General features: G+C 44.0%; 1 protein-coding gene across 1 annotated transcript in view; it reads right to left on the reverse strand.

The window, feature by feature from the left end:
• klhl32 (kelch-like family member 32) overlaps positions 1–14,377 on the reverse strand; it is a 276,783-nt gene that overhangs the window by 210,359 nt on the left and 52,047 nt on the right. The window contains exon 5 of the mRNA XM_063069988.1: positions 12,401–12,508. Coding sequence (XP_062926058.1) covers positions 12,401–12,508 — 108 coding nt within the window. The remainder of the gene's footprint in view (positions 1–12,400; positions 12,509–14,377) is intronic.

The following is a 14,377-nucleotide window of genomic DNA, read 5'->3' on the forward strand; positions in this document are numbered from 1 at the left end:
ATCCAGACAGAATGATTTCTATGGCGCATCACTGTAACTGGTAAGGGTCAACAGGAACGTGCCAAATTTCTCTACTGCCCTGAGGAAAACATGTTTGTGAACTTCCTTGGCTGTGATATTGATCAGGACAGGCTATTGCTGATGTTTACTCCTCGGAACCTGAAGCTGTCCACCCTCTCGCCCTCAGCAGTGTTGACGTAGACAGGAATGTATACCGTCATCCTTACTAAAGTCAGTGACCAGCTCTTCCGGCCACTTGTTGATGTTCTACAGGGGCTGGCGCTGGGACCACTTCTTTTTACATTGCATGTCAATGATTTGGATGAAGGAATTAATGGCTTTGTGGCCAAGTTTATGGACGAATTGAAGATAGGTGGAGAGGCAGGTAGTGTGGAATAAGCAGAGCGTCTGCAAAAGGATCTAGACTGATTAAGAAAATGGGGAATGAGGTGGCAGGTGGAATATAGTGTCAGGGAGCGTACTATCATGCACTTGGGTAGAAGGAATAAAGGTACGGATTATTTTCTAAATGGAGAGAAAATTCAAAAATTAGAGACTCAAGGGACTTAGGAGGATTCCCTAAAGGCCAACTTGCAGGTTGAGGCAATGGTAAAGGCGGCAAATGCAATGTCAGCATTTGTTTCAAGAGGACTAGAATATACTTTCCAGTTTACTTTCGGAGGTGGAAATGAAGAGAGATAAAGATTGGATTCAGAATTGGCTTGCCTGCAGAAGGCAGAGGGTCGTGGTAGAGGGAGTACATTCGGATTGGAGGATTGTGACTAGTGGTGTCCCACAAGGATCTGTTCTGGGACCTCTACTTTTCGTGATTTTTATTAACGACCTGGATGTGGGGGTAGAAGGGTCAGTTGGCAAGTTTGCAGACGACACAAAGGTTGGTGGTGTTGTGGATAGTGTAGAGGATTGTCGAAGATTGCAGAGAGACATTGATAGGATGCAGAAGTGGGCTGAGAAGTGCAAGATGGAGTTCAACCCGGAGAAGTGTGAGGTGGTACACTTTGGAAGGACAAACTCCAAGGCAGAGTACAAAGTAGATGGTAGTGTGGAGGAGCAGAGAGATCTCGGGGTACATGTCCACAGATCCCTGAAAGTTTCCTCACAGGGTAGTTAAGAAAGCCTATGGAGTGTTAGCTTTCATAAGTCGAGGGATAGAGTTTAAGAGTCGCGATGTAATGATGCAGCTCTATAAAACTCTGGTTAGGCCACACTTGGAGCACTGTGTCCAGTTCTGGTCACCTCACTATAGGAAGGCTGTGGAAGCATTGGAAATGGTACAGAGGAGATTTACCAGGATGCAGCCTGGTTTAGAGAGTATCGATTATGATCAGAGATTAAGGGAGCTAGGGCTTTACTCTTTGGAGAGAAGGAGGATGAGAGGAGACATGATAGAGGTGTACAAGCTAATAAGAGGAATAGATAGAGTGGATAGCCAGCGCCTCTTCCCCAGGGCACCACTGCTCAATACAAGAGGATATGCCTTTAAGGTAAGGGGTGGGAAGTTTGAGGGGGATATTAAAGGAAGGTTTTTTACTCAGAGAGTGGTTGGTGCGTGGAATGCACTGCCTGAGTCAGTGGTGGAGGCGGATACACTAGTGAAATTTAAGAGACTACTAGACAGGTATATGGAGGAATTTAAGGTGGGGGTTATATGGGAGGCAGGGTTTGAGGGTTGGCACAACATTGTGGGCCGAAGGGCCTGTAATGTGCTGTACTATTCTATGTTCTATGTTCTAAAAGAAAGATGTAATGCTGAGGCTTTATAAGACATTGGTCAGACCACACAGAGGACTGTGTGCAGTTTTGGGCCCCTTGTGTAAGAAAATAAGTACTGGCATTGGAGAGGGTGCAGGGGAGGTTCATGAAAATTATCTCAGTAATGTAAGGGTTAACATGTGAGGAGCTTTTGATGGCTCTGGGCCCGTACTTGGATGGAGCTTAGATGAATGAGGAGGGAATCTCATTAAAACCTATTGAATATTGAAAGACTGAAATAGAATGGATGTGGAGAAGAGGTTTCCTATATTAGGGGAGCCTAGGGCCAAGGGCCAAAGGGCCAAAGGGCACACAGCACACCCTCAGAATAGAATCAGGTTTATTGTCACTGACGTGTGTCGTGAAATTTGTTAACTTAGCAGCAGCAGTTCAATGCAATACATAACATAGAAGAAAAATAAAATAATAATAATAAAATAAATAAGTAAATCAATTACAGTATTCGTATATTGAAAGGATTAAAAATCGTGCAACAAACAGAAATAATACATGTTAAAAAAGAGAGGTAGTATACAAGGGTTCAATGTCAATTTATGAATTGGATGGCAGAGGGGAAGAAGCTGTTCCTGAATCGCTGAGTGTGTGCCTCCGGGCTTCTGTACCTCCTACCTGATGCTATCAGTGAGAAAAGGGCATGCCCTGAGTGCTGGAGGTCCTTAATAATGGATGCTGCCTTTCTGAGACACTGCTCCCTGAAGATGTCCTGGGTACTTTGTAGGCTAGTACCCAAGATGGAGCTGACTAGATTTACAACCTTCTGCAGCTTCTTTCAGACCTGTGCAGTAGCCCCTCCATACCAGACAGTGATGCAGGCTATCAGAATGCTCTCCACAGTACATCTACAGAAGTTTTGAGTGTATTTGTTGACATACCAAATTTCTTCAAACTCCTAATGAAGTATAGCCGCTGTCTTGCCTTCTTTATAACTGCATTGATTTTTTGGGATCAAGTTAGGTCCTCAGAGAACTTAACATCCAGGAACTTAGAAACAAAGATAAAAACATAGAAAACCTACAGCACAATATGGGCCCTTCACAACGCTGTGCCGAACATGTCCTTACCTTAGAAATCACCCAGGGTTACCCATAGCCCTCTATTTTTCTGAGCTCCATGTACCTGTCCAGGAGTCTCTTAAAAGACCCTATCGTATCTGCCTCCACCACCATTGCCAGCAGCCCATTTCATGCACTCACCACTCTCTGCGTAAAAAACTTATTCCTAACATCTCCTCTGAACCTACTTCCAAGCACCTTAAAACTGTGCCCTCTCGTGCTAGCCATTTCAGCCTTGGGAAAAAGCCTCCGACTATCCACACGATACATGTCTCTCATCATTTTATACACTTATTGAACTTGAAACTGCTCACTCTCTCCACTTCTGATCCCTCTATGAGGATTGGTATGTGTTTCTTCATTTTACCCTTCCTGAAGTCCACAATCAGCTCTTTCATCTTACTGACGTTGAGTGCCAGGTTGTTGCTGCGACACCACTACACTAGTTGGCATATCTCTCTCCTGTCCGCCTCCTCAACTCCATCTGAGATTTTACCAACAATGGTTGTATCATCAGCAAATATATAGATGGTGTTTGAGCTATACCTAGCCACAGAGTCATGGGTATACAGAGAGTAGAGCAGTGGGCTAAGCACACACCCCTGAGGTGCACCAGTGTTGATCGTCCGCGAGAAGGATATGTCATCACTAATCCACACAGATTGTGGGCTTCCAGTTAGGAAGTCGAGGATCCAATTGCAGAGGAAGGTAGAGAGGTCCAGGTTCTGCAACTTCTCAGTCAGGATTGTGGGAATGGTGGTATTAAATGCTGAGCTATAGTCGATGAACAGCATCCTGACGTAGGTGTTTGTGTTGTCCAGGTGGTCTAAAGCCGTGTGGAGAGCCATTGAGATTGTGTCTGCCATTGACCTGTTGTGGCAATAGGCAAATTGCAATGGGTCCAGGACCTTGCTGAGGCAGGAGTTCAGTCTAGTCATGACCAACCTCTCAAAGCATTTCATCACTGTAGATGTGTGTGCTACCGGGTAATAGTCATTAAGGCAGCTCACATTATTCTTCTTAGGCACTGGTATAATTGTTGCCTTTTTGAAGCAAGTGGGAACTTCCGCCCGTAGCAGAGAGGTTGAAAATGTCCTTGTATACTTCAGTCAGTTGGTTGGCACAGGTTTTCAGAGCCTTGCCTGGTACTCCATCGGGACCTTCTGCCTTGCGAGGGTTCACTCTCTTTAAAGGCCTAACATCGGCCTCTGAGACAGAGATCACAGGGTCATCAGGTGCAACAGAGATCTTCATAGCTGTTATTATATTCTCCCTTTCAAAGTGTGCATAGAAGGTGTTGAATTTAGCTGGTAGTGAAGCATCACTGCCAATCATGCTATTGAGTTTTGCTTTGTAGGAAGTAATGTCTTGCAGGCCCTGCCAGGGTTGCCATACATCCGATGTCGCCTCTAACTTTGTTCAGAATTGTTTCTTCACCCTTGAAACAGCCCTCCGCAAACCATACCCAGTTTTCTGGTAGAGGCCTGGGTCACTAAACTTGAATGCCACAGATCTGGCCTTCAGCAGACGATGTACCTCTTGGTTTATCCACAGCTTTTGGTTTGGGAACGTGCACCAAGTCCGCACAGGTTTTAATGAAGTCGGCATCAACTGCAGCAGACTCATCCAGGTCCGAAGACGTCCCTTTATAACAGAGACAAGGCAGAATTTCTTTAGCCAGAGGGTGGCGAATCTGTGGATTTTAATGCCTCTGATGCCTGTGAAGGACAAGTCATTTGGTGTACTTAAGGCCAAGCTTGCTAGGTTCTTGATTAGTCGGGGCCAATGACTAACTAAAGGTTTCAGGAAGAAGGCAGGAGAATAGGGTTAAGACTGATAATAAATTAGCCATGATAGAATGGCAGAAAAGACTCAACAGGCAAATGGCCTAATTCTGCTCTCTCTTGCTCTGTTGACATTGAGGGAAATGTTTCTGTCATGACCCCATCTCACTAAGCTCTCTGTCTCTTTCCTGTACTCGGACTCTTTGTTATTTGAGATGCGGTCCACTACAGCAGTATGTACCATCTTCAAACTTGTAGATCAGAGGATCCCACCCTTTTTTTATGCCATAGACCCCTATACATTTAGCGAGTAATCCCTGGACCCCAGGTTGGGAACCCCTGGAGATAGAACAGAACTGGCCATGCAGTCACGAGGGTACACGGAGGAGGGTAGGGGCTGAAGACAACCTTGTGGAGCACCAATGTTTAGAATACTCATGGAGGACTTGTTGTTGCGTATTCTTACTGAATATTGTGGGTACATTATACTCATCTCCACGTATCTACAGTGACAGCGTTAAGATCTGGCTGCCAATGCTTCTACAGCGTACTGAACAGGAATGAACCCTTCACCAACTATGATGACAGATTAAACTAATCCCATCTGCCTGAACATAAACCACACCTCTCCATTCCCTGCATGTTCATTTGTCTACCTAAATACCTCTTAACTGAACTACCACAGTCATATTGGTTTCCCATCACTCCACCAGCAGGGCTTCCCAGGCACCAGCCACTCATCCTGCCCATCTTCTGTAAGCTTTTCCCTCTCATTTTAAAGCAATGCCCTTTAATATTGGAGGCTTCCACCCTCAGAAGACCCTGATTATCTACCTTATCCACCAACACACTGAAGGCACACCACTGGTGAAACTTTAATAGGAGTTCGAGGAGATTTGGTATCTCACCAAAGTCTCTTGCAAATTTCTACAGATGTACCATGTGTACTGAGCTCTTCGGGCTTGTGCAGGACAGCAGAGAGCACTGGGCTCCAAGGTTTTTAAAGAGCACCTGAATTGGTTAATTGTTGCTTAACAAGAGTCGTTAATCATTTAAAGTTCCTTGTGCTTTTCTCGAGCAACTTGCTCTTTATAAAGCGGTCTCTTGGTGCTTTGTTAAGTTTATTTTGATTGGCTTGGGGATTCCTTGTTACTTGTATTATTTAAGCAGATGCCTGATTGGTGCTAATCACAGGGTCCTAGTTTTGAGAATGTTACAACCCGTGGTATCACTTACCAAGCCACCAATGTACTTTTGGAATTCTCATGAATGAACTCTTGTCGCTGTCTCTGTATTGGAGTCTGTCTTTGCTCTGCACTTCAGTTCCAATATTGCGAGTGCACGTCGTGGCACCATGGAGAGCATTCTGACTGGTTGCAACACTGTCAGGTATGGAGACTCAAGGAGACAATGCAGAGGATCAGAAAAAAGCTCAGCCAGTTTATATCATTGGGCACTAACCACACCAGCAACCAGAGCACCTGCACGAGGCAGTGCCTCGAGAAGGCAGTACATATCATTAAGGTCCTGCACCATACAGGAGATACCCTCTTCTCATTACCGTGATCAGGGAAGATGTATAGGAGCATGAGGACACACACTCAATGCCTAAGGAACACCTTCTTCCTCTCCTTATGTCTTATCGTATATTTGCAGATGGCAGTAGGAATCGAACCCCGATTTGTGATCACTGTTGCTATAAAGCGATTCCACTAACCACTACACTACCATACCACCCTTCTCTCCAGCTGAGAAGCTGTTGTTATCTCAATGTTGAGATGTTTCTCTCTACCTCCCTAATAATGAATATATTGTAATTCAAGTTAAAGAATCCTTTAATTAATATTTTTCAGTCTCATATACACTAATGTAGAATACAGTCCAGAAAAGAAATCAGTGTTCAAATTTCGAAGACAACATTATGCAGTGCCTGTACCAATTAGATAGAGGAAGTCTAAACATCCAAAAGTCTGTTTGAATCTCAAAAATGTTCCCAAAAGCGTAATGGAGCCACATTGCTTTTTTTCTGACTAATCTACCCACCCATGCATACACACAGACAAGACACAGATACAGGGATTTGAATGTGGAGCTGAATGAAACACACAAAAATAAAATTCAGCTAAACTATAAATGCCGATCAGTAATAAATACAAATGTGAAGTTGCCAATCCCGTATAAATGCTTGTGATATCTGGTCTTGAAATACAATTCCACACCAACAACATTCCATGATTGTTTGGCACAGAAACATTGCTGAAGATCACCATGGTTCCAATTCCTGAAAACAAAAATGTCCCTTTAGGATTATACTTCCATATACTATTGATAACAGGCTCGTAAAGAAAACACTGAATTGCTTCATAATCCCTGACATCTGAACTATTTTAGAGCACCATGGAAACTCCAAAATTGATGCTGCATTCATGGGCATAGTTAATTCAGTTTTGTTTTTGTGTGAAGCTCCGTTATAGATGATGAAAACACAGTGAATTGATCCCATTTTCCTTTATCACACAAAAATGGAAGACTTTGATCCAATACTAACCATGACTGGTCGAGGAAAATACACACTATACAACAGAAACTGTTTTGTCGCGTTGTGTTAAATATTGACAGTTCAGTAAATATTTCCTGATGTGCAGAAGTCTTTTAATTTCCAAATTATTTTGATGATCAAGGCAGTTTGGGTTTAAGACAGTAAAAGATAAAGATGAGCTTTGTTTGTCATCTGTACATTGAAACTTCAAAACATACAGTGAAATGTGCGGTTTGTGTCATTGCTTATGATGCTCTGGGGGCAGCCCGCAAAATATTGTCGCGCTTCAGGGCCATGCCCGCAACTCACTCATCCTGACCCACGTGTCTTCGGAATGTGGGAGGAAACTCATACAATCATGGGGTCAACGTACAACCTCCTACAGAAGACGGTAGTGGGAATTGAACCCTGATCGGTGATCACTATTGCTATAAAGCGATCGCACTAACCACCATTCACCATGAATCGTTTCTCTCCAGCTCAGCCGCTTAAGTTATCTCAATGTATGCAGGTTTGTCTGTTACCTCCTACTAATGAATGTATTGTAATTCAAGTTAAATAACCCTTTAATTAATATTTCTCATATACACTAATGTAGAGCGCAGTCCAGAGAAGAATTTGGAGTTCAAATTTAGGAGAAAGCAATGCAGTGTGCCTGCTCTAATCAGAAACAGGAAGTCTGAAAATCTCAAAAAAGTCATACGGGCAATGTAGTTCAAAGTGCTTTCCAACAACATAATGTAAAAATAAAAGGCAATAAAATGTTACGTAAAAACAACATTAAATAAATAGGTTTTGAACTGGCGTTTGAATGTATCAATTAAGTCTGCATCCCTTATAGTTTTAGGTATTAAGTTCCACCGTACAGGAGTAAAATACAGAGATATGAATTTTTTGGTGGGAAAGTTGTGTTAAATATTGACACAGTTTAGTTAATATTTTCTGATGTGTATAAAAAGATTATTAATTTCAAAATTATTTTGATCTTTTTCTGTGTAACAGAAAATAATTACTGAACTCTGTCAATATTTAACACCCTGTGATAAAACCACTTCTGTCGTATTGTGTGCATTTTCCTCAACCTGGTTAATTGAAGAGACTCTTCCCTGCCAAAGTGAAAACAAATTTCTATAAATAGGTCTAAATTTACTACAATAATTAAACACAAAATATTTGATTGAGTAATTACTCACCCCCTTCAAGTCGATATTTAGTAGATGCACCTTTGGCAGCAATTACAGCCTTGAGTCTGTGTGGATAGGTCTCTAACAGCTTTGCACATCCGGCCACTGCAATTTTTCCCCATTCTTCCATACAAAACTGCTTAAGCTCTGTCAGATTTCATGGGAACTGTGAGTTAACAGCCCTTTTCAAGTGCAGCCACAAATTGTCAATTGGTTTAAAGTCTGAACTCTGACTTGGCTTTATGCTTGGGGTCATTGTCTTGCTGGAAAACAAAACTTTTCCCAAATCACAGTTCTCTTGCAAACTTCATCAGGTTTTCCTCCAGGATTTCCCTGTATTTTGCTGAATTCATTTTACCCTCTACCTTCACAAGCCTTCCAGGGCCTTCTGCAGTGAAGTATCCCCATAATATGATGCAGCCACCACCATGCTTCAAGGTAGGGATGGTGTGTTTTTGATGATGTGCAGTGCTTGGTCATAGCCAAAAAGCCCAATTCTGGTTTCATCAGACGATAGAACCTTCTTCCAGCTGACTTCAGAGTCTCCCACATGCCTTTTTACAAACTCTAGCTGAGATTTCATGTGAGTTTTTTCCTCTTTACCACTCTCCCATACAGCTGTGACAGGTGAAGCACCCAGGCAACAGTTGTTGTACGCACAGTCTCTCCCATCTCAGCACTGAAGCTTGTAACTCCTCCAGAGTTGTCATAGGATTCTTGGCGGCCTCCATCACTAGTCCCCTTCTTGCATAGTCACTCAGTTTTTGAGGACAGCCTGCTCTAGGCAGATTTATAGCTGTGTCATATTCTTTCCATTTCTTGATGATTGACTTAACTGTACTCCAATAGATATTCAGTGACTTGAACATTTTCTTATATCCACCTCCTGATTTGTGCTTTTTCAATACCTTTTCTTTTGTCTTCATGGTGTAGCTTTTGCCAGGATACTGACTCACCAGCAGTTGAACATTCCAGACACAGGTGTCTTTTTAATACAATTAATTGAAACACCTTTACTACACACAGGTCTCCAAAACCTGATCTCCATTTAACTAATTATGTGCCTTCTAAAACCAATTGGCTGCAGCAGTGATGACTTTGTGTGTCATATTAAGGGGGAGGGGGTGAATACCTATGCAATCAACTATTTTGTGTTTTATATTTGTAATTAATTTAGATCACTTTGTAGCAATCTGCTTTCACTTTGACATGAAAGTGTAAAAAAGCAAATTAAATGCACTGTGATTCAATGTTATAAAACAATAAAGCATGAAAACTTCTAGGGGATGGGGGATACTTTTCATAGGCACTACATTCATAGTTTCACAAGATTACTTTCCAACAGGAAGTCATATAGTAGGGTTCTGTAATGGGTGGAAACATGCATAATCTACAACCACCAACATTGAGTTAGGGTTCCCTTTAAGAGGCTGGTTTGACGTGATGGCGTGGTGACGTGGTTTTTTAAATTCACTTTATGTTCTGTGTTTCGTTGAACATGTCGGCCAATGCAGTCACTTTGAAACTGCTGGAGTTTTGGGAGCAAAATGCCATCACTGAGTTTGTACAAACCAAGGCCGAATTCACGCCGAGAGAAATCTCCGCAGACAAGATTACACCAGATATTACTGTGTAGTGGCGTCACTCAGTAGTTCCATGGTAGCCAGAGTGGTGAGTTTGATTGAATACCCATCTGAACACGATAAATATCGATCACTGAAACCCACCTTTTACAGACTTTTGGATTATCGGATTCTGAGATTTAGATTTCCTTTTTGTTTACCTGTATAAGGTACTTGTTGCCAGTGTCCAAATCTGAACACGTATTTCATCTCCACACACTTTTCAAGTGCTTAAACCAACGTGGGTTGATTATTAACCCATGTGAAGCCCCTCCCATCAAAAGTAGCCGTGACTATGGAATTCCCACCATCCCGCACTACTAAAAACTACAGGAGTTTTTAGCATGGTGGATTTCTATCACCGCTTCATTCCACAAGCTGCTGAACTTAGTCACGTGCTTGACTGACCAGGGCATTTTGATGATACAAAACGAGCTCTTTCCATTGTAATCCCACTGGTGCCCCCACTCCCCAACACACCCTATAGCCATTACTGCTGATGTTTCAGACTATGCTGAGGGTGCTGAGCATGAACAGTTGGTCGGGGGCGTGTGGCAGCCGCTCACCTTCTCCAGCCGGCAGTTCTGTCCTCCCGGAAGGAAGCACAGCACCTTTAATGAGCTTCCCAGTCTCTATTTCGCTGTGTGCCATTTTCCTTTTCTTCCAGAGGGTTGTCAATCACAGCATTTGTTGACCACAAACCTCTCGTGCACGCACTGGCCAAAATGTCAGAGCCTTGGTCTGCATGGCAGCAAAGACACCTGGACTACATATCAGAGTTCACAATGGACATACAACATTTCAGGGGGAAAAATAGTACTGTGGCTGATTGCCTCTCACGGCCGTGCACATAGAGATTGACTATGCTGATATGGCAGCCGACAAGCTCCTGACCCAGAGGTCCAGGCTGACACGGCAGCCGACCGAGCTCCTGACCCAGAGGTCCAGGCTCACCAAGCAGCAGTCATGGGCCTGCAGTTGGCTGACATTGAGTTCGGGAAGCTGGAGTTTTTCTCCTGAGCAGTACCTCAACCATTCACCCTCGCCCCATAGTGCCTGTAAACTGGAGGTGGACTGTTTTCATCTCCATTCCTGGCTTCTCACATCTGGGCCAGAAGGCCTCACAGAAACTGGTTGCACTAAGTTTGTTTGACATGGCCTTTGAAAGACATGCATGATCGGCGAGCAGCCGGTGTTGAGTGCCCAAGGGCAAACATTTACCACTGTGTTCGGGTGCCACTGGCACCTTCTGAGATTCCTAAGAGATGGTTTGTACCATGTCAATGTGGACCTGGTCCTCTTCCCTCCTCCCGCAGTTTCACACATCTCCTTACCACGGTGGACCGTGCCACCAGGTGACCAGACAATGTCCCTCTAGTATCGACGACGGCTGTAGATGTGGCTCGGGTGTTCATCAGCACCTGGGTTGCCTGGTTTGGCACCCCGTCTGATATTTCCTTTCACCAGAGTCCCCAATTCATGTTAGACTTCTGGGCTGTGCTGGCCCAGGGCCTCTGCATTAAGCTACATTACACCACGACATATCACCCACAGCCCAATGTTTCCTGTTCCTTAAAAGGCTGCTCTGAGGGCTTCCCTCACCGATGAGTGTTGGCATGTTCGTCTCCCATGACTCCTGCTGGGGCTCAGAACTACTCCAAAAGAGGGCTTGTAGTCGTCTGCAGCCGAGTTGGCAAACGGGCAGCTGTTACGAGTGCCAGGTGATTTTATTCCTGACACAACGACCGCCTGGTTGGCCTCCCAACAACATCCTACCCTCCTCGGTAAATTCAATTCCTTTTTACCTCCCAACATGGCATCCAGCACTCTTGGGTTCCTGTTGACCTATTCCACCTCCTTTGTTTTTGTCCGACACCAACATCCCCTTAGGCCCCCTTACAATGGCCCATTCCACATTTTGGAATGGAGCGAAAAAACCTTTATCATAGATAGGAGAGGTAAAACTGAATGTATTTTGGTAGATGGCCTTAAACCAGCCTACCAAAAGTTGAGCGTTCTGCTGCCCTGCCCCTGGTGTCACAACATGACCATGAGTGTGTCAAGACATCTCTGGATGAGCCAGAGGTATCTACTCTTCCTCTACCCATGGAACATAAGACCCAAGTCAGGCAGCTCATCCAAGCTCCAGACGGGCTCACAATGTTGGTTTTAGTGAATTCTGCTGGGGCCTGTGTAGGGTAACGTAATGGCTGCAAACATATCTACAATTCACAACCATCGATATTGAGTTGGGGTTCACTTGAAGAGGCTGGTCCGATGAGATGACCTAACGACATGAAGTTTTTTACCACGATTTATGCTCTGTGTTTCTCTGACAATAAAGAAAACCTACACAATGATTACTAGTAGTATTTGCTCTTTGAACTGTGAAACTTTAGAATTTATAAAACAGACATTGCAGTACCTGTCCTGTGTATGCAAAGTCCAGAGCTTGTTTCAAACCCAGACTGGTCACTCCATGTAGATTCACTTCCTCAGCCACACTCTCCACCATGCAAAGACTAAACATGGCCTGGAAATGAAATAAAAATTGATTAATTTTATCGATCAGTCACTTAAAACAGAGGGTAAAGCATTGACTCTATGTTATTGACAGATGTAAGACCATAAGACCATAACTTATAGCAGAAGTAGGCTATTTGGCCCATCAGGTCTGCTCCTTCGCCCCGTAACCCTTCATGCCCTGACCATCAAGAATCTATCAACCTCAGCCTTAAATATGCATAAAGACTTGGCCTCCACGGCTGCCTGTGGCAAAGAACTCCACAGATTCACCACTCTCTGGCTAAAGAAATTCCTCCATATCCGTTCTAAAAGGACACCCCTGTGTTCTGAGGTTGTGTCCTCTGGTCTTATACTCTCCCACCACAGGAAATATCCTCTCCACATCCACTCTATCAAGGCCTTTTACCATTCAATAGGTTTCAATGAGGTCACCCCTCATTCTTCTGAATTCTAGTGAATAAAGGCCCAGAGCCATCAAACACATTTCATATGACAAGCCTAAAATAATTTTCATGAACCTCCTTTGAACCCTCTCCAGTTTCAGCACATATTTTATAAGATAGGGGGCCCAAAGCTGCTCACAATACTCCAAGTAAGGCATTACATCCTTACTTTTGTATTCTAGTCCCCTTGAAATGAATGTTAACATTGCATTTGCCTTCCTCACCAGAGTCAACCTGTATACTAACCTAGGGCATCCTGCACAAGGACTCCCAAGTCCCCTTGCACTTCAATTTTTCTGTATTTTCTCTCCATGTAGAAAATAGTCAACCCTTTCATTTCTTCTACCAAAGTGCATGACCATACACTTCTTGACACTGTATTCCATCTGCCATTTCTCTGACCATTCTCCGAATCTGTTTAAGCCCTTCTGTAGCCTCTCTACTTCCTCAAAACTACCTGCCCCTCCACCTATCTTCATATCATCTGCAAACTTTGCAACAAGCCATCAATTGTATCATACAAATTACCGACATAAAATATAAAAAGAACTGGTCCCAACTCAAACCCCTGTGGAACACCACTAGTCACCAGCAGCCAGACAGAAAAGGTTCCCTTCATTCCCACTCTTTGCCTCCTGTCAATCAGCCACTGCTTTATCATGCTGGAATCGTTCCTTTCATAATAGGCTCGTAGCCCATTTAAACCTCTGCGTTGACCACAATGTGGCAGATGTGTGTTCATGGCAGCTTAGATCTGAGAGGAAATCTGACAGAAGTTTATAAAATTATCAGAAGTAAAGATGGAGTAGATAGACAGCATCTTTTTCCCAGGATGGAAATGTCTAATACCAGGGGCATGTAATTAGGTAAGGTTGGCGGTGGGTGGGGGGGGGGGGTGTTATTTCAAAGGAGGTGTGAGGGGCAACTTTTTTTTAAACAGAGAGTGGAGGGTGCCTGGAATGTTCTGCCTGGGGTGGTGATAGAGACATTTAGCAATATTTAGCAACAATTGGATAGGCACTTGAAAGTGAGGAATGTGGAAGGATAGGGACGCTGTGCAGGCAGAAGAGATTAGATCAGTTGGCTATTTGATTATTGATTTAATTGGATCAGCACAACATTGTGGGCTGAAGGCCCTGTTCCTGTGCTGTATGCCCATGGAACTGTTGATCCCGGGTTTCTGATTTGGGAAGACCCCGTCCAGTCTCTGGGGATCAACATCCTCAATGCACTTCCAGATGAAACTCGTGACCCCATCCGTAAACTCGGAGGCACCCTCGTCAAGGAAGAAGGAGGGGGAGAATAGAGGGAGAAGGAGTGGTGGGAAGGAGGGGGGAGAAGGAGTGGTGGGAAGGAGAGGGGAGGGAGTGGGAGAGGAGGGGGAGGGGGATGAAGAAGAGGGGAAGAAGGAGGGGGAGAATAGAGGGAGAAGG

This window comes from Mobula hypostoma, chromosome 2 (genome assembly GCF_963921235.1).
Source record: "Mobula hypostoma chromosome 2, sMobHyp1.1, whole genome shotgun sequence".
Taxonomy (NCBI): domain Eukaryota; kingdom Metazoa; phylum Chordata; class Chondrichthyes; order Myliobatiformes; family Myliobatidae; genus Mobula; species Mobula hypostoma.